Below are 23,248 nucleotides of genomic sequence, written 5' to 3'. Positions count from 1 at the left end.
GTTAAAATAAATATTTGTTTACGTATGTATTATTTGTTTTCAATGATAATTTATTTACAATTTTGCAATAAATGAGTCGCTCAGAAGCCAATGCGGTTAAATCCAAAACACAACAATTGAGAAAATTAATGTTTTTTGATACATTAGTTTTTAAAATTCCTGGTTTATTAATTTAATTAGAAAAGTGTATAAACTCTTTTTTCGAGGTGTAAACTCTGCAAAAAACAAGACATGTACAGGATGTGTTAATAAAAACGTAAGTATTTATTGAAATAATGACAGCATCTTAAAAATTTTAGGACTTATACCTTTTGGCAGTTGAAAAAGATAGGAAATTTATGTCTTCTAGTATAAACAAACTTCGATTTTTCTCAATCATCACTAGATACAGTGACTAATAGAAAATAAACTGGTTGATTATTTCAAAAATTATTTTTTACTCCAAAACTAAAGTGGCACTTTTCTTTGTTTTAGGAAATGAAAAAGAAATTAAAAAAAAAATAAAAAACACCACATTTTATAAAAATACTACTAAAAATACCATACCCCTTTTTTTGGTGAAAAAATACTACCGTAGTATTAAAAATACTACGTCTGGCAGCCCTGGTTACTATGAATTTCTTGTTTTTCAGTGTTACCAACAAATATCGAAAGAAGAAGAAGAATTTAATTTTTATTTCAAAGTTTATGTTAAAAAATATTGATAAAAGGTGGACTTATTCACAATGGCTTCTGAAATTATTATATAATATATTCAGAAGCTATTAAAAAAATTGCTGTCTAACCTAGAAAAAAGTAACCAACGAGTAAATCCTTTAATAACTAAGAAGATTAATATTTATTTCATCAAAATTTCCAAAAATCAGAAAATATTAAAAAATGGACTTAACCGCATTGGCTTCTGAGCGGCTCAAATGATTATTTTAATGAAGTATACATTAATGCACTTCTTAATAAAATGCGGCAAAATTGTATAATTTCATTGTAAAATAAGTAATCTGGAAAAAAAGAAAACTACTATACTTTTATTTCAATAAATATTAAACAATACAAACAACAAAAACATTTATGAATGATAACATGAGCAATATTACACATCACATTTTAAATTCGGAAAATATCTTATAAAAATAAATAATTTTATATAAGACATAACATACAATTCAAATGGCTAACGTTTATAGTAAAATACATTCTCAGTTTAAGGCACTTAGTGATAAGCGATTGCATTATTAAATATAAGTTGTTGATTTGAAATTAACTGGCAATAGTAAAGGTTTTATCTGTAATTCTATAAATACTTGAATTTCATCTTATTAAAATTAATGTTAATTCAGATTTAAGCAAAGAAATTAATTATTTATCTATGCGTAGTTTTTAGTTCTTTTTAATTTGGCAGAATACTACATTAAATAATACATTTTATTGCTAATTGCAATCAAGTCAAGTGAAATAGTCATAACGTAAATATATAGAACCTCACAATCTATAAAATTATTATTCGAATTAATAAGAGAAAAAAAAACTTGTTTTTACTGCGGAAAAGTAAGTAAATAACCTGTATCATAGAAAAAAAGGAACTTATTTTTTCAGTATGTTAAATACAATATTTTTTCAAGTGCTCTTGTAATAGTCAAAATTCATAATACTGTTATAATTTTTCTAAGGAAACTATTAAAACACAACATATTTCGATGTATTTTAAATCTTATTAATAAATATCATGTAAATATATTTCTTCACATATTTCTTAAATATTACTAAGAACAAATGAAAATCTCGAGAAATTATTTTATTTTTGATTTCTATTATTTGCGACAGTATATATTTCTATATAAATTTTAAAGTAGATACGGTTTTAAAAATATTCTGATGCTTTCAGTTAAGTTTCATTATGTAAGTTTTTGCAGCAATGTTTCTTTAAAAATAAATAGAATACTTATCAAACAAATACAAACATATATAACAGTAAATCAGTAATACCAAGATAATAATGAAAAGTAGCGTTATAAAACGGATATTTAATCAAAAATATGTTATAATGAATTTACAACTTGAAAAAGGGAAATATGAATTTCTTTTAAAAATATTTACAAAATTATTCGAACTGGTTTGAAATCAATGTCGTAGAATTTTATAGATTGAAAATTATAATCAAATTTACTATGCTTTTAACTTTTTTTGAATGAAAAAAAATATTAATTTTGAGCATATATTATGCTCAAGTTTATTCCATAACAACAATTTACTATTTTCACAAAATTTTAATTTTTCATTAAAAATTCTTTAAAATTACAAAAATATTGGCTTACATAGATTTTTTAAATTGCATCACTTAAGTGTTTTGGCAACTGTTCGTGAAAGAGTTTATCTAACACGAACTTGTTTTATAAATTGGCACATTAAAGCATAGAGTTTCGCCCATTCTTTTTTTTTTGAAACAGATTTTGTGGTGGCAACTAACGTTTTAATATTTTTTATTAGTTAAGAATAAACCACTTTGTGTAAAGAAATTAAATCTTTATAGCTATTAATAATACATGTAAATGTAGCAATAAAAATTAAAAAATATATAGTATAAAATTTAAAATTTTTCTTAAAAAAATATTTAATAAAATGGTGTAATAAAAAGCACAATCGAATAATAAAAAAATTCGAACGTGCTAATTAACCAGGAATTTCACCAACTAGGGAAAGTAGTACTTATTTTTTAGGATCTATACAATAACTAAAGAACTTATTTTTCTTTTTAAAAAAGGATGACTAATTTTTAAAGCTCAAAGTTGCAAATATTTAGTTCAAAACTGTTTTGTCTTTGAAGTACTAGTGATATTCAAACAATAGTAATTATATACAAGTTTTTGGAATTTATGATGCATATAGTTAAATAAACCTTTTTACCATCCTTTAACACTTACTTCAATATTTTATTTCAATTTAAAAAAAAATTAAAATTAAATTTTTATGAAGTTTTACGCGCATGATTATGATAGTAATTAGGAAATAATATTGTAATGATTGAAGACAAAAATAAATTCAATACTATTAAAATATTTCATTAAGAGCTCGTTTCTTAAAATTCGTATTTCTTCTTAATATGTGTCGCAATAGGAAAACTATTACGACAATAGCAAAGCTATTAAGCTAAGAGAAACGAGCGTGATAAATTTGTAAAGATATAATTGCGTTAGATAATGTAGAAAATATCAGCAGTGTTGTTCACTTATTTTTAATATTTCAAATTGACCCTAAAAAGTATAGATATATACATGCAATAAAATAATAGTCTTGATACATCAGTCTGTCAAATGTTAAATAGCCCTGTTGGAAAAAAAAAGTGTAGTATGGCAAAATTTAACTGCAATAAAGTTTCTCAGTTAACTATATCTTAATACTGAGTATTTGAAGAGGAAAAAGAAAGCTTATGATAATTTTGGTTTCCATAAATGAAAATGTCTTTATAATAAATCACATTTCACGAAAGGAATGTAAAACATGCTTAACGGACGAATTGTGCAAGATGATAGGAAAGACTGTTTCGAAGCACCTCAATGGTCGTATTAACGCGATTATCAATTTTTAGGCCGGGTCTTCGTCTTTTAGCAGTTCCGTCCCTTGAAGGTAAGTAGTGAGTTCTGTAAGCAACTTTACAGTACTTGTCATTGTCTGACAGTCTCTAACAGACCTCCTTGAGCACAAGGGTTGGTCCATTAACATTTCGTTAAGAATTTGAGACGTGGAGTCTGATAAGTAAGAATCATTTTCTTCATCCACTTCTTCTGGTATGGCTATCAGGGAGAATCTGAGGATGCACATGAGCTCCCTCATGTGAGCACTCAAAGACTTGGCACTCACTAAAAGATCGGCTGTGTTGCAGGATTCGTCAGAGGGATGCTTCTGCAATTGCTCGCATATGAAGTAGACATGAGCTGTGTGATTGAGCAGCGATGTGTAGAACATTCGAAGAACTTCAATAGGATCTGTGTTCTGCAATATAAAAATAAGGAAAATTAAGAGGATGTTACTAGAATATAAAAAATATTTAATATATATTATTAAGTAATATAATGTTATGTAAAAGCGGCTGTTTCCCAATGCTGACCATAATGCCATTGGTTTCGAAATTGGGGAGCCTTATTTGCTGGTCAACAAATAGCTTTTGCGGTCGTTCTTTTTTTTTTTTAATAAACGGAATTTTAATAGAAATTTTTAAAAATGAATGTGACATTATATATTTATATTTCATTATATTTGTAATAATTATAAATTCATTACAATCATAAATTTATATTTCATTATATGCAAAATTGTAATTCAATAAAAATTTTAACTAGTGGAAGAAGTGGAAAAAATACTAAGTGAAAAATGCTATAAATGCATTTATCAATAAACAGCGGATGACAACCTTAGAAATCTTTTTTTTTCTTTCTGGTTAACGCTAAGAATGCGAATATTAAGACGTGAAGAAATTTATAGATTTCGCATAGTTGAAATTTTATAAAATTATCCGCCAGTACGCGTCTTCTTTTTATATTGTTACATTTTCAAATGAAAAGCAGAATTTTATGAGTTTTTATTTTTCAACTAAGATAATTCTTGCATCAACGGAAACGGCTGGGGAAGGATATTTACTTAAAATAAAAGTATGATTTTGTATAACTTTCTATTCATAGTCGACATTATCAATTAATTAATATAAATTGAGTGCTTTGTAACAGGAGGAGTGATATAGTACAAGAAAATTCCACTACTGTATCGAAAATTAGTTTTGTTTGGATTTTAATTTGTCAGCTTCAAACATCAAAATTGCACTTAACAACGTTTTCATTAAAAAGCAAATATGTTTAGTGTTATGTGAATTGAGAATAAAAACAGATGTCATGTAAAAAAACCGCTAAAATTTATTTAGCTTTAAAATAGTTGAGCCTAAATAAATGCACTTTCAAATATGAGAGTATCATATTTTCACTAATATGCTAAATACATTGTAGATTCATTGGAAGATTCATTCAGGGGAATCTCAGAAAAGAGTATGATATAAACCTTATAGATAGTTTATTTAAATTCATCAAAATATCACTCTCTTCAAATATTCTTATCATTGATCTAAGAAGTAAATTTTAGAGTTTATATTATGAAGTTTAAAATCCAATTTGTATGTGATATAATTCTTAAGGAATTTTGCAAATTTAATAGGAAAAAAATCCTTCCCGCAAAAGTTTTTGTGGGCCACGTGTATTCTCAAAACGTTATTTATCTAGTCTCAAATCTAATTATAAACGCTTTAGTCAAGACCTTGAATATTTAAATGTTGATGTAGGCTTTTTACACTTTATAGAACAAAGTAGATTTTATGATGAATAATTTGCATAATTTCATTGAATGTAAATGTATAACTACTCAGAAGTAATGAAGCCATACTTTCACTACCGATACACTTTTCTCAGTTATGATAATTTAAAATCAGCTATTGCTTGGTTGATCTGATCAAGGTGCTTAACCTAATGACTTTTGGAATAGATTCTGCAGATTTAAACGAGGCAATGAAAAAAAGTTCAAATTAACAAATTTGTTTCGTAGAAATACTAATTTGTTTACTCAGAAGCAAAATGAGAAATGAAATCTCTTAAATGATTGAAACTCGCTTTAGTACGATTTCATACATGACTGATTAAGGTAAATGAGGTATGAAGGCGAAAGGATTTCCCGGAAAAAAAGTCGAACACAATGCGTTAAATCTCAATAGTTTATTGATTTCTAATTTAAACATATTATATTACTTATTCTAGTTTAAACATATTATATTTTTATTATAATTATATAACAATTAAAATAGTAGATATTCCATATGTCGATATGGAAAATAAGGACACATGCAGTGCTTAAATGTATCCAAATAGCAGTATAATCCTGATATTCTTCTTTAGATTGCTTAATGTCTCTAACATAAGGAGATAGTGTTCTAAAAACTGTCAATCGTTGCTGTCGGCTTATTTTTAATGACCAGAAAAATCAATGCGAGAAATAAAATCCTTAATTAACAAAGATCCAAATTTTCTTTGATTGTCGTAAGCATATTACTTTTTAAATGCTCTGTTTAAATTTTTTACTTCTAAAATATTTTTTTAAAACTTTTTTTACTTAATGAATGTTTAAATTTTTTACTTCTAAATATTTTTTTTTGCGAGCTTTATTCAGTGATATTTACCTGCGATATTTATTTATCATAGTTTCGTAGTATTATTTTCGGCTATTATTACGCATTCTGATTTTTTTTTATATTCGAAATTAATAGTTTTAAACTGAAAAGGGTATTCCGCTGCATAAAATAATTCTTCAATATTACGTTAGTATACAGCATTTTATGATAAAAACATTGAATGCGCACCGTTTTACGATTTATAAATAATATGTAGGTTATAATTACTTTTATAATAAGCTTTACGTAAAGTTTTATTTCGCTAACATATGCATTTGAAATAATAAATGCATGTTTGTAAAGCATTAATAGGAATTAGATTTTCGCGTCATTACTAAATGATCTTTAGGACGAAGAACTATTAAACGCAACCAAATTTTAAAAACGAATTAAAAACAGCAACAATATTGTTGATGAAATTGTATTAGTTTGTACGTATTTCCGAAATAATCGGTAATTAAATCAAGCCAGGTAGAATCTATGACATAAAAAGTCAATCTGAATTTGAAGTCGAAGAAATTAGTTAATTCGTCGAAGTAAAAAATTTAAAATTAGTCAAGGTAGCTTCTAATTAATATAATATGTTGCATATTAATTAGAAACAAAAGTATTAATATTTTCCAAAAACTTTTATTCGCTAAAATATGTGTTTGATTTAATATCGATGCATGGGACTGAAGTAAATATAAAAAACTTATTTTATATACTTACTAATATACTTTCGGCTGAAGGAACTAAAGCAACAAGAGGTAGTTCTAGGGTTGAACAATCAGGAAGCACATTCTGAAAACATTAATATCCATAACATCAGATAAAACTATCAAATATGTTAAAGTAACTAAATTAAAATTTGCAAGACATATGCATCTGTAATAGAATTTAAATGTTTTAGGTTTGGAATAAGTTTATATGAGATAGATTTTGTTCAAAATACTTTTTCTGTTTTTCTATTATATGATGAAATAAACAAATGTTAATATTAAATTAACTATATCCAAGATTTTGAAATTCACATTCATTAGAAATAATATGTTTTCAAATGAAAATCACAAACATTACGATAACTTTAAAAATATTAAAAGTAGTTTTTAAATTTAACTAAAAGAAACAAAATTGAAATAAAAGTGAACGAGTTTAAAAAATTTAGTAATGCGTAAAAAGTTAAAAATTTATAAAAGATGAAAATTTTAAATTAAAGTTTTAAAAATTTATGTTTTTCTTCTGAACTACTTTACTTTCTGAACTAATAATATTATGCTGTAAACTTGAGCTTTTAAATTTTTACGCACGTCTTACAACTCAACAATGATGATAATAATAATAATAATAATATGCAAAGCGCTGGGGTTCTGAACGTTTTTTTATTTTTTATTATCGGAAAGTTTTAAATTGATTTAATCGTTAATCTTCTACTCCATCTTAAATATGAAGTAAAAATGTTTGATTTCATTCATCCTGTTAAATGAATCGATCAAATCATTGAATTGCATCTTTCGAATGTAGAAAAAATTTTCCTGCTTAAAATATCGAGAGTAATCTATTCACAAATTTGCGCCGTATTGTCCTTTTCTTTTTTTCAGAATAACCCAACCGGAAATGTTTCATAAAGAATATTTCCCTTGAAGATTAGTGGTCTGATAATCATCCTTTTCTGTTTTTGTGACGACTTTTTAAATAAGTACAAATAAATTACTCCTTTATTTAAAAATATTGCACGCATTTTTTATATAACTCTTTTCCCTTTAGGGAAAACCATAATTAACTGCTATTTAATCAATGTTTTCGATTATATTGTAATTGCGAAGGAGTATAGTTGAGAACTAAGTTTCTATTGTCTTACCTTTAAAAAAAATAAATAAAAAAAGCAAAACAAACTCGCCTATCTCAGTACACGAGAATGTTTTTACTATTTGATGTTTACTTTTTCATTTCGAAACCAGAATTGTTTTTTGGATTTATCATATGAAGCCTCTGAGTCATGTTTGTGGTTACATAAGCGATTGTTTTTGCGTCCTTTGAAAATTGTGTGCTAGAGTTTTGTTTGTTGTGAATGTTAGAGAGACAGGAAGATGTAAACTTCACACTTATGTTTCTATTGGCAAATTATTTTCCGTGTGGGAAATTCCCCTGAGGGGGGATTTTGTTTTACTCGTATTGTGTAAATCTTTTTTTTTTAATGATTATTTATAGACTAACAGTTATATAGTCCATAATGGGTCTTTGTAGACTAATTGTTACTCTATTTTAAATCACTAGAACTACCAGAATATGGTAAAACGTAACTTGTTTTAAGCTCTATCGGAGTAACTAAAGGCTCGGTAATTTTTACCGAAGCGCATTGGTGATGATTTTTCTAAAATTAGCAATAAAATATGATTGTATAATTTACGTGATGATTTTATGATTAAAAGTGGTAAAATTTAGGTGTTTTTATCATGATATCTTAAAGTTTGACAAAAAAAATATTTATTCGGTTCAATTTACTTTTTAGTTTTATATTTTTACGAAAGGTATGATAATAAGAACTATTATTTTGCAAACTAGAATTTTTAGTCAACTGGGGTCCCTTCACGAAAGTAAAGATTACATAATGAATGGTTTAAATACAGTATATCTTGGTTTTTATTAAAATTTATTTTATTTTAATATAAATATTTTTATTACCAGAAATGTCGTTAGCATACAATCCGGTAATTTTACCGAAAACTTTTTTCTTCCTGTTGGAATGATTGTAAACGCATATTATTATTTTTGTAAGTCAAATTATTTTTAAATATTTTTATTATTTTTTTCAATAGCAAATTTTAGCTGTTTGTTTTACAATGTTTCTTTAATTTTTTTTATTTTCATGCCAAATTCGAAATAAAACATTTTAATGTAAATTTTTCATACATTTAAGAGTTTCCATCATTTTATATTAATGCATAACATATTATAGAAAAATTGTAATTAGGCATTAATCTGTCAACCATCTTTATCTTGTCAAAATATGTTAGCATGAATGCTATTTAAACTTTTAATGTATGAATACATTCATTTATCTAAATAAGTCGATATTTTTTCTCTTTGATCTTTTAATGAATATTATTCATATGAATGCTGTTAAAATTTTACTAGTGAAAACCATGAATGTTTTAATTGAATACCGTAGAATTAAACCTTAATTTATGTTTCATTTATATCAATACGATTTTTCCAAATTAAAAGTTGTTACTAAAAAAATATTAAATAAAAGTTTATTTGAAGTATTAATTCGAACTCAAAAATATTTGGAAAAATCAAAGAAAACGTTACACGTGGTTAATATACTTAAAATACTTTTATGAGTTTAATAAATCTGTGAATTCATTTGTTTAAATAAATATAAACTGCCTCAAGTTTCTTAATGTTCAACAAATACAATCTTATCACGAAAAGTTTATTTTCACGAAACTAAGTATATCATTGCCGGAATCACTATCATTTACAACAATTGCTTTTTAAAAATTTAGAATGAGTAATTGACCAAAAGTAATCATTATAACCGTTACAATTAACAAGTATATAATGGGAACAAATAAAATAACTCATACGTATGTACGTGAATGTAGATTTTTCAAATAAAGTATTTCCTGACAGTAATAAAATCAGTTGCACTAAGGTCGAGAAATAGATTTGCAATCGTTGAAAGAGTTACAGAAGAACCTAAATGAGTTATTGAAATAGGTCAAAGAAGAAAAGCGAATGTAAGTTCAAGATCTAGATCAGTTACTATTCTAGAAACTATTTCTCTTTAAGAGTAGAAATAGTTGATTTTTTCAGTAAAAGGAGTTTGTACCCTAGTGTTATGTATAGAATATATTTTTTTCTGGTTACATTTTCATGCTAGAAACTATATTCTTTCTATAAGAAACTCCACATTCGTATTTTTTATAAAAAACTTAACATTAATATTTTTTTTTACGAGAAACTTTGCATTCACTCATTATAAAAACCAATTTTTCTTGGCTAAGTAGGACAAAACTGTGTTGTGCATAGTATTTTTCCTCTTTGAAAATAAAACTTCCATAAATTGCGGTTATGAATTGCTGTTATATATATGTTCAAAATATCTTTTTGTTCTTTTGTGTACTTAAAGAATGATAATGCACTTAAGTTCTTTATAAAAGTTTAAATCAACTAATTTAACTGGACTTAATTGCAATTGCTGTTTCACATTTAAATGTAATTCTCACAAATTATAAAAGTCATTTGAATATTAAGATAAAGGATATATACTGTAATTTTTGCTGAAAAAATATTCTGTGGTAATGCTACATAAAAGGAAAAAAAAAACTATTTCAGTATAAATTTTTATTTAACTTTACTTAACTTTATTATTTTTTGTAACAGTATTAGTAGTATTTAACTTTAATTTTGGTCGATAACAAGGTATATTAAGGTACTTTTTAAGTAGAAGCTAAATTTTCAGCAATTATTTTTTGCGATAATGAAATCCATGTTATAGCATTAGACGACAAAAGTTTGAAACTGAAAGATAAATTAGCTCTTTGGAAAATATTTTATTATATTACTTGAAAACTGAATGTAAACGCTTAGACAGATGTACCCAAAGAGGATGCAGCAAGTTGCTATTATAATATTTAATATATATATTCTTTAGGAAATAAATCGATTATCCTGTTTTTACAGCAAAATTTGTGGGTATTTTCATATTATTAGTGACTTTACAACTGTACAGCATGTTTTTCAGGAAGTTACTGTTATGAAAAAACATGTATAATTGGAACATTAATGTTGTAAAAGAATGGTGGAATACATGTTTGAAACATGTATTCTGAGTTTCGAGTTAACGTGTTGTTAGCAACCTACGTACTCTTAACATTTAACATATATTACCCATGTATCTTCAGAAGCTCGAGGAAGGTTTATTTATTGTTATTTTTATGATTGTATTTATATCCATCTTCGTTTTTCTATTAACTGGAATTAAAATGATTAAAAGAATCTTAAATATTAGAAGTAGTATAAAGTATACAATGCTGACACTCTTACTGCATGCTTCCTTACTTTATTTTTAACAGACTTAAATGCATTATTTTATTTACAATATATTTTTATTTACATATTTTTATTGAATATTTTTATTTCATATTATACTATACAAGGTAAATGCAATTGGATTTTTGTGAATATATATTGGTCTGCCATGATTTCGCTATGTATAAAAACCTCTGGCTCAAATAATGTTACCGCAATGCTTCACAAATTGTGAAAAGTCTCAAATCTATTACAGGGTATTTTTAATTCATAATTCGAATGTAAAAGAAATGTATTTAGCAAAAGTATTTTGCACTTCACAGAAGCCACTTTATCGTATTTTATCAATGTATCAGTTTAGGAAAATCTCGAGAAATATGTCATCTTTTTCCTTGAATATTCCAAGTTAGTTTGTCTTGAATTGTAATTTATTGAGGAGATATTTAAAATAATGAAAAGCCATTGAAAGGTACTCACTGTTCTTAAAATTGTTTGAGCAGTTTCCTTAAGTAGTATGGCTTTTGCTTTCAGTTCTTTCACCACAGTTCTTTTGGTCGAGCGGCGTTCCTGTTCGCTTTCAGGAAACTGCAGCCGACTCGTTTCTATAAGAGCACAGGGATTTTGTAGTTTCTCGGCAAAAGAATATTCAGCGACTCTTAGAATATCATCAGCCGGTAAAGGATTGGCTGAAACTGGACGGACAATAACGGGCAGAAGACGGCACAATGTGCCCATTACGATCAGCAGATGAACGGAGGCTGCTTGTTTTGTTCTGGTGTTTTCTGTAAAAAAATGGTTTTCGTCTTTATTTGCTTCTCAGTAAAAAAAAAACTAAAAGTTTCAATATTATAATAATTTGTATCAAATTATACAATTTAAAAAAATATTGCATTTCATAATTTAAAATCATTTTTTTTAAAATTTCCATTACCCACCACTTTCGGCACCATATGCTATCGTAGTACTTAACGGTCGGTATTGCTGATCTCTTTTCTTGTAGTCATCATATAAGCGGATTATAATTTATAACAAATCTATCTAACTATTATTCAAACAAATTGAAATTTTTGAGTTATTTCTAAGCAAAGATAAAAAGTAAAAAGTTTTTGAAAATCTGGTTTCATTCTTACACCGTACAGAACATACTTAAGCATGGGCACATAAATATATTTCTGAAATAATTTGCATAATTTTATGTAAAAAGATGAAGGATGAAAATGATTCATAATATTTGTACTTTATATTTATAATGAAGCATAATGGGAATTTTTTAAACATTTTTACTATGTATTTTCTTACTTTTTCTTTAGAAAAAGGCATTTTAAAGGAACGAAATAAGTTTATTGTTAAAAGTGTAAAAAAATTTAATAATTTTTTTAAAAAAATTGTAAATATATAGATTGTGCAGTAGTTAATAAGAGTTTAAATTAATATTTTTAGTAGTTAATATTTGCAATTTTTATAGTTATTATAAATAGTTCAGCTATAAATATTTTTGTCATAAAAGTTGACTATTTAATTTATCACTTACTCACATTAAAACTCACATTATCATTTAGAAATATATTAATTTGTTAAAAGAGATGTTTCGTAATTTTATTGGTAACATCAATTATTGTATTAATTGGTTAGTTACAAAAGACTTACAAATGGCCACAAACTTCGAGAAAAAATGAAATAAATGTAGGTTTGTAATAAATAATAATTAATTTCTAATATGAAGATTTTGGATAATTTATCTCAATTTTCATTGCAAATTTCATTTTTAGATAATATTTATAAAGCTTGTCATATACTATACTTAAACCCTGGACATACAATTGAATAAAAAAAAAACTAATAATAACGACCTTTGAGACGAGACAAGAGAGGTTAAACTGAAAACTTTCTTAACAATGGTTGAGCATTTCATTTTATTATAAATTTTTTAAAGTCAATAATATATCACTTAGTTCAGTCTACCGATGGTTGTAAATGGAAGAGTTAGGTCAGCGTCCGCTATTCTGCTTTGCCCGCAGACATCACACATGACACAAAGTTGAAAAATGCAGGCTGAATGTCAGAAAATCACTGAAGCATATTGTGTAATTTATTCAGACAAGTGAAAAATTTTCTATGTTTTCACATGTATAAAGTATTCGCACGGCCAAAAACTAGTAAAAACTTATGTATAGTTAAAAATTTTATTTAAACAATTACCTACACTGAAGTGGATGCATAAATTAGTTTGGCTCAAACTGAATAAAGTTTAAAACGAATGTGAAAAATATTATATTTTTAAGCAAAAAAATTAAGAATTGACTTATTTTTAAAAGAATTCTAGAATTTGATATTTCGCTTTTAGGCATTTTTTTTAAAAGAAAATGGCATTCTGAAATGTCAGTTGAAATAAGTTGAAGTGGATTCAGACTGGTTTTGTTTCAAATTTAAAACCCTGTAAAAAGTAACTCTCATCATTACATTAAAATGCATGAAAATCCTATACCTGACGCAAAACAAACTATTTTAAAAATTTTTATAACATCGATAAATATATGAATGAATGTACGGATTTAAAATATCGAAGTGCGTGAATTGAAGCACGAAATATATAAGAAGTAGTATTAAAATATCTTAAAATATCTTAAAAAATATCTTAAGATGTGTTTTATTTGATGGTTTGTGCACCATTCAGATCAGTCTACTGATGGTTATAAATAAAACAGTGGTCAGTTACCACTTTATCTAGAGATAAGAGCTAGTTGAAAAATGAAGGTTGCAAGCCGAGAAATCACTGAAGCATATAATTTAATTTATTCAGACAAGTGAAATTTTTCTGTGTTTTCATTTTTATGAGGTATTTAGATAATCAAAAACGCATCCAAATATAAAGAGCTATAAAAATGCTTTGATTTAAACAATTATCTTCAATGAAGCGGATGCATAAATTAGTTTGTTTAACAGCATTCTTAATAGTGTAGTGACGACAAATCGAAGAAAACGATGCTGTTATGAGTGAAATTATCACGATATCACACCACGCCGACAACCTTGTGCTTGACCTCAACCGCTAAATATATTTCGTAATTTTTTTCCAAGTTTAACAGAGAACTCCAAACAAACAATGGCTTTTAACCAATAACTTTCACACTGCGAGGAAATTCCAAAAAGGTAAATGAAATAGGGAATTCCGTAGAGGCCCCAATTGGAACACCTACGTCAGCGTGAAATGACGACATCATTTAGTTGTGTGTCCCCTTCTTAGAACACGTGTATGAAATTAAATAATATTATTACTTTAAGGTAAGAGGATTTTGCCACGAGTCAATCGTCAAGAATTTAATGAGATCCAGAACTTACCTGTTTTTAAAATTGTTACAAACAAAATGAGACTTCTCTTAATTTTGAATGTCTGTAAGATGTATCAAAGTGATCGATGAAGAATTAGTAGCAATAAAACCTGTGTTTTGTATTGGTTAAAAATATTATCTGATGTAATTGGAAGGATTAGAAGTTGTCTTTATTATAAACTTGACAAGTGATAAAAAAGTATCGCAGCAGACCTAAGATCATCCCCCAGTTTTGCGAATCAAAATGGGTTAAGATTATATGAAATCACCTTGTTGTGGTTTTAAGGCTAATATGTATTAAAATTTTAACGAGCAACTTTTTCGATAATTTTCAAATAGTAGTCGGTAGCAGAATGTTAAAATTTTGCTGGCAAAAATTAGAGCACAGGTTTTTAATTTTATTTTAACAGTTTATGATCTATTGAGCCCAAATGGAACATGAAAAACAATGTTCAAATATTTCTGAAAACAGTAGTGGTACAAATTATCTCTAAATGAGGGATATATTGAATACAGTTTTTCGCATTTTTCATCAACTTCAACAAAGTATCCCCATCAATAGATAGGGGGTTAGAATCTTATAACAGTTGGGTTAACGCAGGAGGTTTTCGAAATTTTCTTTTCAAATAACGGCTGATATGTTTCACTCCAAATGTAATCCAGGAAGATGAGTGAGTTTAGTTTTCTTGGTTTTGAGGTTAGATATGAAGTAAAATTACAAGACTACGGAATTGCGCAGCCACAAAGTTAATATAAATCTGTTGTTCAATGGTGAATGTAAAATATAATTTATCAATGCTATTTTGTTAGCAGTTAGAGGTTGCTAGGCTTTTCTTCTATGAAATTCAAATTTGAATTGATAATCGAAGCCTTTAAAGAAAAGGAGTTTGCCTCGATTTTTAACTCTGGAGTACCCTTGTCTCCTGAGTTTAGTTTAAAACTACATATTTAGATAGGGTAAAGCTTTTATAATCCTTGAAATGACTTTTTTCGGACCTATACATATTTATAGTGAAAAATTAAGGGGACGGAATTTTTGAAAGACACTTGATGTAGTTGAAATTAACCTAGAAACGTCTATAGCTAAAATAAAGAATTTTTTTTTGAGCAAAGAAATATCTTGTTCTTAGTACATTGTAGAGCTTTAACTCCAGTTTTTCATTTATTTCAAAGTTTAGCAATACTTAAAATCTTAAACACAATATTTAAAAATTAAATTCTTAAAAACATATTACTGTAAAAATCTACTTTTTCTAAATTTCGTGCTCCCATAAAACAATAGAAAATGTAGAAACTATACTTAAAGTTCATTAAATTTAGATCAAATAAATGATTAAAAAGATCATTTAACTTTCTCAAAAATTCTTATTGAGGTAAAAAAACAAATAAACATTTTAGAATTCAGTAAATTTAATTAAATAATTACTAAATGAAAATTACAACACTCTCGAAAATTATTAGTCGTATTAAAAGAATGAGAAACGTAAAAAGTTTTGTAAATTTTAATTAAATATTAGAAAAGAATTTCAACGCTAATATAAATTTTATTTAATTCTGCGATTAATTTTGATTTAAGTTCTAGAAAAGAGTTTTTTCGTAGAAACTCTTACCTCTGTGAAAAGAAAAAGAATTAAAAGTTGAAAGCTTAGCAAATTTAATTTAAATAAACGGTAGGAAATAAGTTTAACCTACGCAAAATTCTAGCTCCCATAAGAAAAATAAACAAACATAAAAAGTTTAAAGTTTAGTATGTAATTTAAATAAACACTAAAAGTAAGTTGCAAGTTTTCAAAAATCTCTACCATAAAGAGAATAGAAATTTAAAAACTGTTCGTACATAATTGTTTCGTACATAAAAAATACACTTTAGGTCTATTATAGAATAGATTTACTTATTGAACTTGGAAAAGGTGACAATAAATATCATCTTAATGTAACGAGAAAAAAAGTTCCGAAATTCTTAACCTATAATTTGAAGCACACTAAGAAAAGTAAAACAGAAAGAAATGAAAAAAAAAAAGAAAGTTTAGATTTCAATAAATAAATAGTTGAATAAAAGAGAAATTCTTATAGGAGCCGTTGACACCAGAGAAACACGAAGGGAAAGCCATATAAAAAGGATATCCGCAGCCGAAGTTACAATGGCATTTCTGAATACCAGACAAGAATAACCGCCCTATAAGTGAAACCGAATTTCTTTAAAAAATCTTATAACCCATCTGATCAGCAAAGCGCGAAAAAGTTTGAGTTCACAAGTAAGCATAAGGGTACACGTTAGAAGATTTTTCGGAAACTGTTATTTTACTGCTCGCGACTTTTTCTTTCTCTTCATAAACTCTTCTTTTTTTCTTTTTCTTATTCTCTACCTCTTAACTTTCGCGCTTCGTTCGCGATCGTTTGCCCGGCGAAGAGTACGTTAACAAAAGGATATTTAAATTCAAATTTATACCGCTTCTTCACTTTTTCTTTCAATGAAGAGGATTTTGGAATTCTCCAAATTTGAATGAAAGTATTTTGTCTCGAAATATGCCATCTTACTTTCTAATTCTTAAACAGGATCTTTTTATCGATATTAGAAATACTTCTCAGATTTCACAATACAATTCTTTTATAATTCTGAGACACGAGCCTTAAATTAACCTATATATTTTGACAACATGAGTTCAAATTAAGTATTTCAGAAAAATATTTTACTTTGTAAACTAAAGTAATAAATATACATTACATGAATTTTTTGAAATATATATATATATATATATATATATATATATATATATATATATATATATATATATATATATATATATATATATATATATATATATAATAGGAATTTTAGGAATTAAAAAAAAATTCAAATAGCAGATCATATTTGATAACATACTTTAAACATTTTATTTTTGATCAGATTTTCTTATATTTTATTTTATAGCAACTTTAAATTTTATTAAAACATACATTGTTTAGCAATGTTAAAAAATATAGCTCATATAATATTTTTTAATTTAATCCACTTTGGAATATTAGTATTGTAAAAAAATTCAATTGTATATCAGAGATTTTTTTAATACTTTCAAAAACAATCTTTCATAGTCTTAAGAGTGTGCGTACTAGTTTTTTTTAAGTATTCTTAAAATGCATCAGCATATTTTTTTTGTAAGTACATTTGAATCATGTTTCACTTATTTAGTTATCAATGATATGGTTTTGATTCAAATATATTCAAATACATATTTTTTTATATTTGATTTGTTAATATTTTGACGTATGATGTTGATGCAAAATTTAATAACAGCTGAATTCTAAATTGAAAGCATATTTCTATTAAATATCAAGTTTGATTACTTCTGTACTATATCTAATATTCAATCCTCAGTATGTATACTCCAGAAATTCTTTTTTCTTCGTTATCAAAAGTGTCAATTAAACATATTTGTATATGCACATTTTTGACAGTTAACAATGTTTGAAAACATTCTCATATACATTTGAAAATAACTATGAGATCCATAAGTATTTTGTTTTGAATTATAAGAGTAGTAAATGCTTATGTAAAACAATATTATTCAATAATAGCATTATAAAAAATATGTACATTTATGAAACAAAGATCATAGAAGAAATTCAGAATTAACTGTGGTAACGTTGGAATTTTGAGAAAAAAAAAATGATATTATTTTTCATTCACAAAAAAAAAAAATATGAAAGTTAAATTTTCTAAATCGAGTGGTTTTTTCAATTACTTTGATTCTTTTTTCTTTTCCTCTTGTTAAGAATTAGTTAAAATTATTATAACAATTCCGTATATTTTGTTTTATATGCTGATTACATTTCTCATTTGTATGTATTTTTTAATAAAAAGTATCATATGTTATTAATTCCTAAACTCATTGCGATGAATGACTCTTTTCTAAATCATATTTATATGAAGGGAAATGCATTTTTAGTGTAATGAAACCAAAATGTCATTCATAACTGTAAATGTATTACAGAATATATGTTACAAACAGTATTGTTGGAGTAGTTAATGTTAACTAGCTAAAATTAATTAAAACATAATCTTTGGATGAAATCATAAACGTTCCTCAATAATATCTAACATCAATAAATAAAAACGAATGAATACATTTAACAATCCCCAGTCCACGTTCAAACAAAGCATACGAATATATTAAAACTTTTCGTATGCAGATGATTATAGTATTTAGCTGCAATAAAACGCTCAGCTCTCATCCGAATAATAATTACTCATTCATGTGACAGAAACGGGAAGGATTGATGGATTAGTAATTTATCATTACCTAGTTTGTCTTTTTTCCCCTATTACTTTAGCCGCGAGTTTAGGGTTACCGGGCATAATAAGACAGACTCTTATCACACGATATGATTTGAATTTAGGCTTCTAGATGATGAATATTTCAGTTTCACAAAGATAAATCATGTTTGTTTCAAAAAATAAAATTAGATTTAAGCCAGTTTTAGGTTAGACAATCTTTTTTTAAAAAGCAATCAGTTTAAATTGACGCGTATCAAATGCTTAAATGATATTTATTCAATGAATGATATGTGCTTTGCTTGTTGAGTATAATAATATGAATATAAGTGATTATTTTTTCTGTGTTGTTTTGTAACCTATAAAAACAATTTGGTTTCCTTGAGATGAAATTGTATAATTATGGATGCTAATTGTAATAGTAAGATACAAAATTATAATGTGATCTAGATAAGACTAGAGATGATTGTTTTTAATTTTTTTTTTTTTTACATTTATTTTTTCTGTAATATTAATTGTTACGTTAGCTGCATGTTTTGTTTTCTTTTGTTTCAGATAGTATAAAATTTCAAAAAGAAATTTCAAATTTCAATTTATGTGGATTACTTTTTATACATGATTAAGGTAAGTTTACACTCAATATTATTAAGATATTACTATTGACTGCAACATTAAGTTTTACACATCATTACATGTAAAGAATTTTACTTAAGGCTTAGAACTAAATTCCTTGAACACTTACAGAGAAATATTGGATTACTCTCACAGGGTTAGTATTTTTATGTAAGTTTTATTCGGTGGCGAATAAAACTTATGGTAACATTTGTTTATGAGGCAAACACTTTTGAAATAATCAATAAGAATAATAAATACATATTTTTTAAAATCGTTATTAATATTAGCATTCATATTTTTTTGAAACCACTTTAAATTTATTGTACACTTTAAATTTATTGTTAGTATTCATTGAAAATATTAATAGCCATACAATTCTTTACTTCATTAATAGAAATAATGTACATTACATTTGTTTGAACTATTGAAAATAAATGCATGTATGCATTTTATGAAACTATTAAATTGACATGCATACATTTGTCAAACCACCTGATGAGAGAAGCATGTATACAGATATATACATATGTATATAGATATATTTGTTAAAACAACTGAAATATGTATACATTGATAAATAGTACACAAATATTTGTTATAATAATAGAAATCGAATAGAGCTAAATATGAACGCGTTTGCTTGTAAAATATTATTTATTATAAATTATTTTTCTTTATTTAGAAAAAATGTTTGGAATGCATTAATTCAAAGCATCAATACTATAAATGTACCAATTGTTATGATTTGGATTGAGATAGAGTTTAAATATGAAAAAAACTATAAATTGTACAAAACGTGAACATAATATATATAATTTTTCTTACCGTTTTTTGTTTTCTTTTCTCTCTTACGGTTTTCATACTTTGGGTGACATTTACGTTTGTCTTGTTCCACCATTACCAACAATATCAACACGAACTATTAATTTAAGTACAGCACCCTCAAAGGAAAAAACTTTTTATCAAAATATTTAAAGACTGATAGTATGAAATGACCAATCGAATATGCAGTACAAAGTACTGATCCCACTGACCGTATAAAAAAAGTCTTCTCTGATGACCGTATGACAGTAGAGTGTCCCTTCATGATTCCATGCCTTATCTTCTTATATCAAGACCACACCGTAGTTCGCGTTTCATCAAAGAGAAGACACGCTTGCCGGTAAAAAGAACAACTTTGGCTTGAAATCGCCGATGTTGGCGCCTCTTTTTTAATAAATTTCGTGTGGGAAATTGTAGTTATGGGTTACGTGATCGCAGGCACAAGTGCGGAAAACATGCCGCTCTCTGAGAAATTAACGGTATAGGAGTAATTAGGTTATAGTGGTGGTGAAGTTTGGCCTTTTTGGGATTATTGATACCGTATTTTCATTGCGGCAATCATTATATAATACTAGAAAGGTGTGTGGGAGAGAAAACGTTTCTCATCACTTCAAGGAATTGGATATCGAAGCTCGCAGACTAAGAGAATGCGGATACGCAAATTGTACTAGTATTGAGTTGTTCTTTTTTAAACGGAGACATATATGCAGATAAATTTTGTTTTAGTAGACAGTTTTTTTTAAAAGGGGGATTCTTGATTGTAATTTTTATTTATTTATATTTTTTCATAGAAAAGTATTTTTAATTCTCATTTTAAAACTCCATTTCTTTTAATTCTAGAACAATGTATAAAGGATTTTTTTAAAAAAATTAGCGAATTTTTGAGACAGATCAAATGGTTTGATATTTAACAAACAGCGTGCAATCTTTAGAAAGTTTTCATTTCCAATTAACTTTTTTTCGTAAAACTATTTCATTTAGTAAATATTGGAAGATTCCTAGTTTTTTTTGAAAAGCAAATATTTATACAAAACATTTTATCCACAAAACATCCCAATACTTGTATAATATTTATTCATTTCTATTTTATGAAAATTGTAAATGAAAAAAATTTCTTATAAACATACGAATGTTTGTGAATTCATTTAAATGCAATAAAATTCTTTAAATAATACTATTTCATTTAGATAATGTCCGGCAAGATTTTAGTCAACATTTAGTTACAAAAACATTTATCTTGCAAATATCTGAATACTTGCAGAACACTTATCAATTTTAGTAAACGAAAATATTAATTTAAAAGAACTTTATAACAGGACTTTATTCATTATAATATAACTAAAATTTTAAAATAAGTCTTTTTTATCTAGTAACTATATTCGAATACTTGTAGAACATTTATTTCTTTTTATGAAAAGAAAAACTTATGATAAAACTACTTGAACTTGCAAAAATTCGATTTTTGTAGAATAATTATTAAATTATTGCGATGAAAAGTTTAAGATAGAAATATTTTTTCTAGAAATAATTGAAATGCTTGTAATTTTTTAATTTCTCTTAATTACAGCAAATTTACCAAGATGAAATTATTTTATCCAGAAAATACTCAAATTCCTGTGGTAATTTTTGTTTTTGGAACAAAATTTAAGAAATAAATTCTTTCATTTTAAATAAATAATATTTTTAGTAAACGTAGAATATTTTTTAACGATGCATTGATGGATGAATAGTTGATATTAATGAACATTATTTTTTTTATTTTAACTTTGAAAATTTATAAAAATTGATCGGAAATAAAATATTTTATCCAGCAAAAAACATAATAGTTATAGAATTTGTTTTTATTTTATTTTTAAACAAAATTGTTAAGATAAATACGTTTCGTCAAACAAATATCCAATTGCTTGTGGGATTTTTATATCTTTTATAAACAAAACTTAATAGTGATAAATATAGAATAGTACAAATTGAGTCGTTTGTATAGAGCAATGTCGTTCATAAACTGTTACTTAAATTATGGAAAGTTATCGGATAAAATGTAGCATTAAAATTAAAGAGGGAAAAATAGAAAACTATTAATAAATCTAATTGTTTTTATCAAGAAAAAAGTTTGGTTTTATTAATTTTTTGTCTAAATAATTTATTAAATTTTATTTAATATTTTTGAATTTTGTGTTTGCAATAATTAATACTTTTAAACTTATCAATCACATTTTAAATTGAAGTTTATTTCTACAATATCTTTTCACGTACTGCATGGTTAAACTTGGAGAAACAAACGCTAGTAGTCTTGCAGGGAAAACGCCTCATAATCATATTATTGTTTTTGAAATATCAAATAATTTGTCTTTAAAATGCTTGTGATATTTTATTTTAAAAAGAAATTTTCTGTTATATGTAATTTGTTATTTTTCACGAAATAATGTATTTCAATGTAGAAACTAACAGAATAATAATTTTAGCATTTCTCAATACTTGATGTAGTGAGAATAAAAACAATTGAACTTCATTAGCTATGAAACCTCTTAAATAGCTAATAGAATGTGTTTTTAATAGTTAATTCTTTAGTTATTTAATAAAATAAATAAATTATGCAATGATTTCCGTGAATATAATTCATTTAAATTTTTTATAATAATTATTGTTAATTTTTGATTGATTTTGATGTTAACTATAAACACATTTGATAGCAAAAACTTACTTTACTTATAGTATAAGTTACATTTGGTTGCAAAAAAACATAAAAAAAAATCTGAATTTTAAAGCAGCATCTACGAAACTTTTCGAACTCGTAAATAATTCGAACTTTTCACTGAATTTGACTCGATTTGAATTATAAAGTTTGTGCAATGCATGGTATGGTTATAAAATTGCAAATTAATGCTAAAAATTTCTTATGGCTGATTACGAATAAGCTTGAATAAATTTATTTGTAATAAGTCGCTATGAAAATGCATTTTGAATTATATCTTTGAATTATACATAGGTCTA

General features: G+C 25.9%; 1 protein-coding gene across 1 annotated transcript; it reads right to left on the bottom strand.

The window, feature by feature from the left end:
• Nucleotides 1-2,740: 2,740 nt before the first annotated feature.
• LOC107444933 (uncharacterized) lies at nt 2,741-20,520 on the bottom strand. The gene is made up of 4 exons (XM_016059208.5): nt 20,261-20,520; nt 11,696-12,000; nt 6,911-6,982; nt 2,741-3,987 (listed from the first exon to the last, which is right to left on the bottom strand). The coding sequence occupies exons 1-4, from the start codon at nt 20,331-20,333 to the stop codon at nt 3,580-3,582; spliced, it is 858 nt and encodes a 285-aa protein (XP_015914694.1). The 5' UTR covers nt 20,334-20,520; the 3' UTR covers nt 2,741-3,579.
• Between the last annotated feature and the right edge of the window lie 2,728 nt (nt 20,521-23,248).

The sequence above is a fragment of the Parasteatoda tepidariorum genome, chromosome 3, assembly GCF_982258835.1.
Source record: "Parasteatoda tepidariorum strain Cologne lab strain chromosome 3, Ptep-v5.0, whole genome shotgun sequence".
Lineage (NCBI taxonomy): Eukaryota > Metazoa > Arthropoda > Arachnida > Araneae > Theridiidae > Parasteatoda > Parasteatoda tepidariorum.
This window is presented reverse-complemented; position numbering and strand designations above follow the sequence as displayed.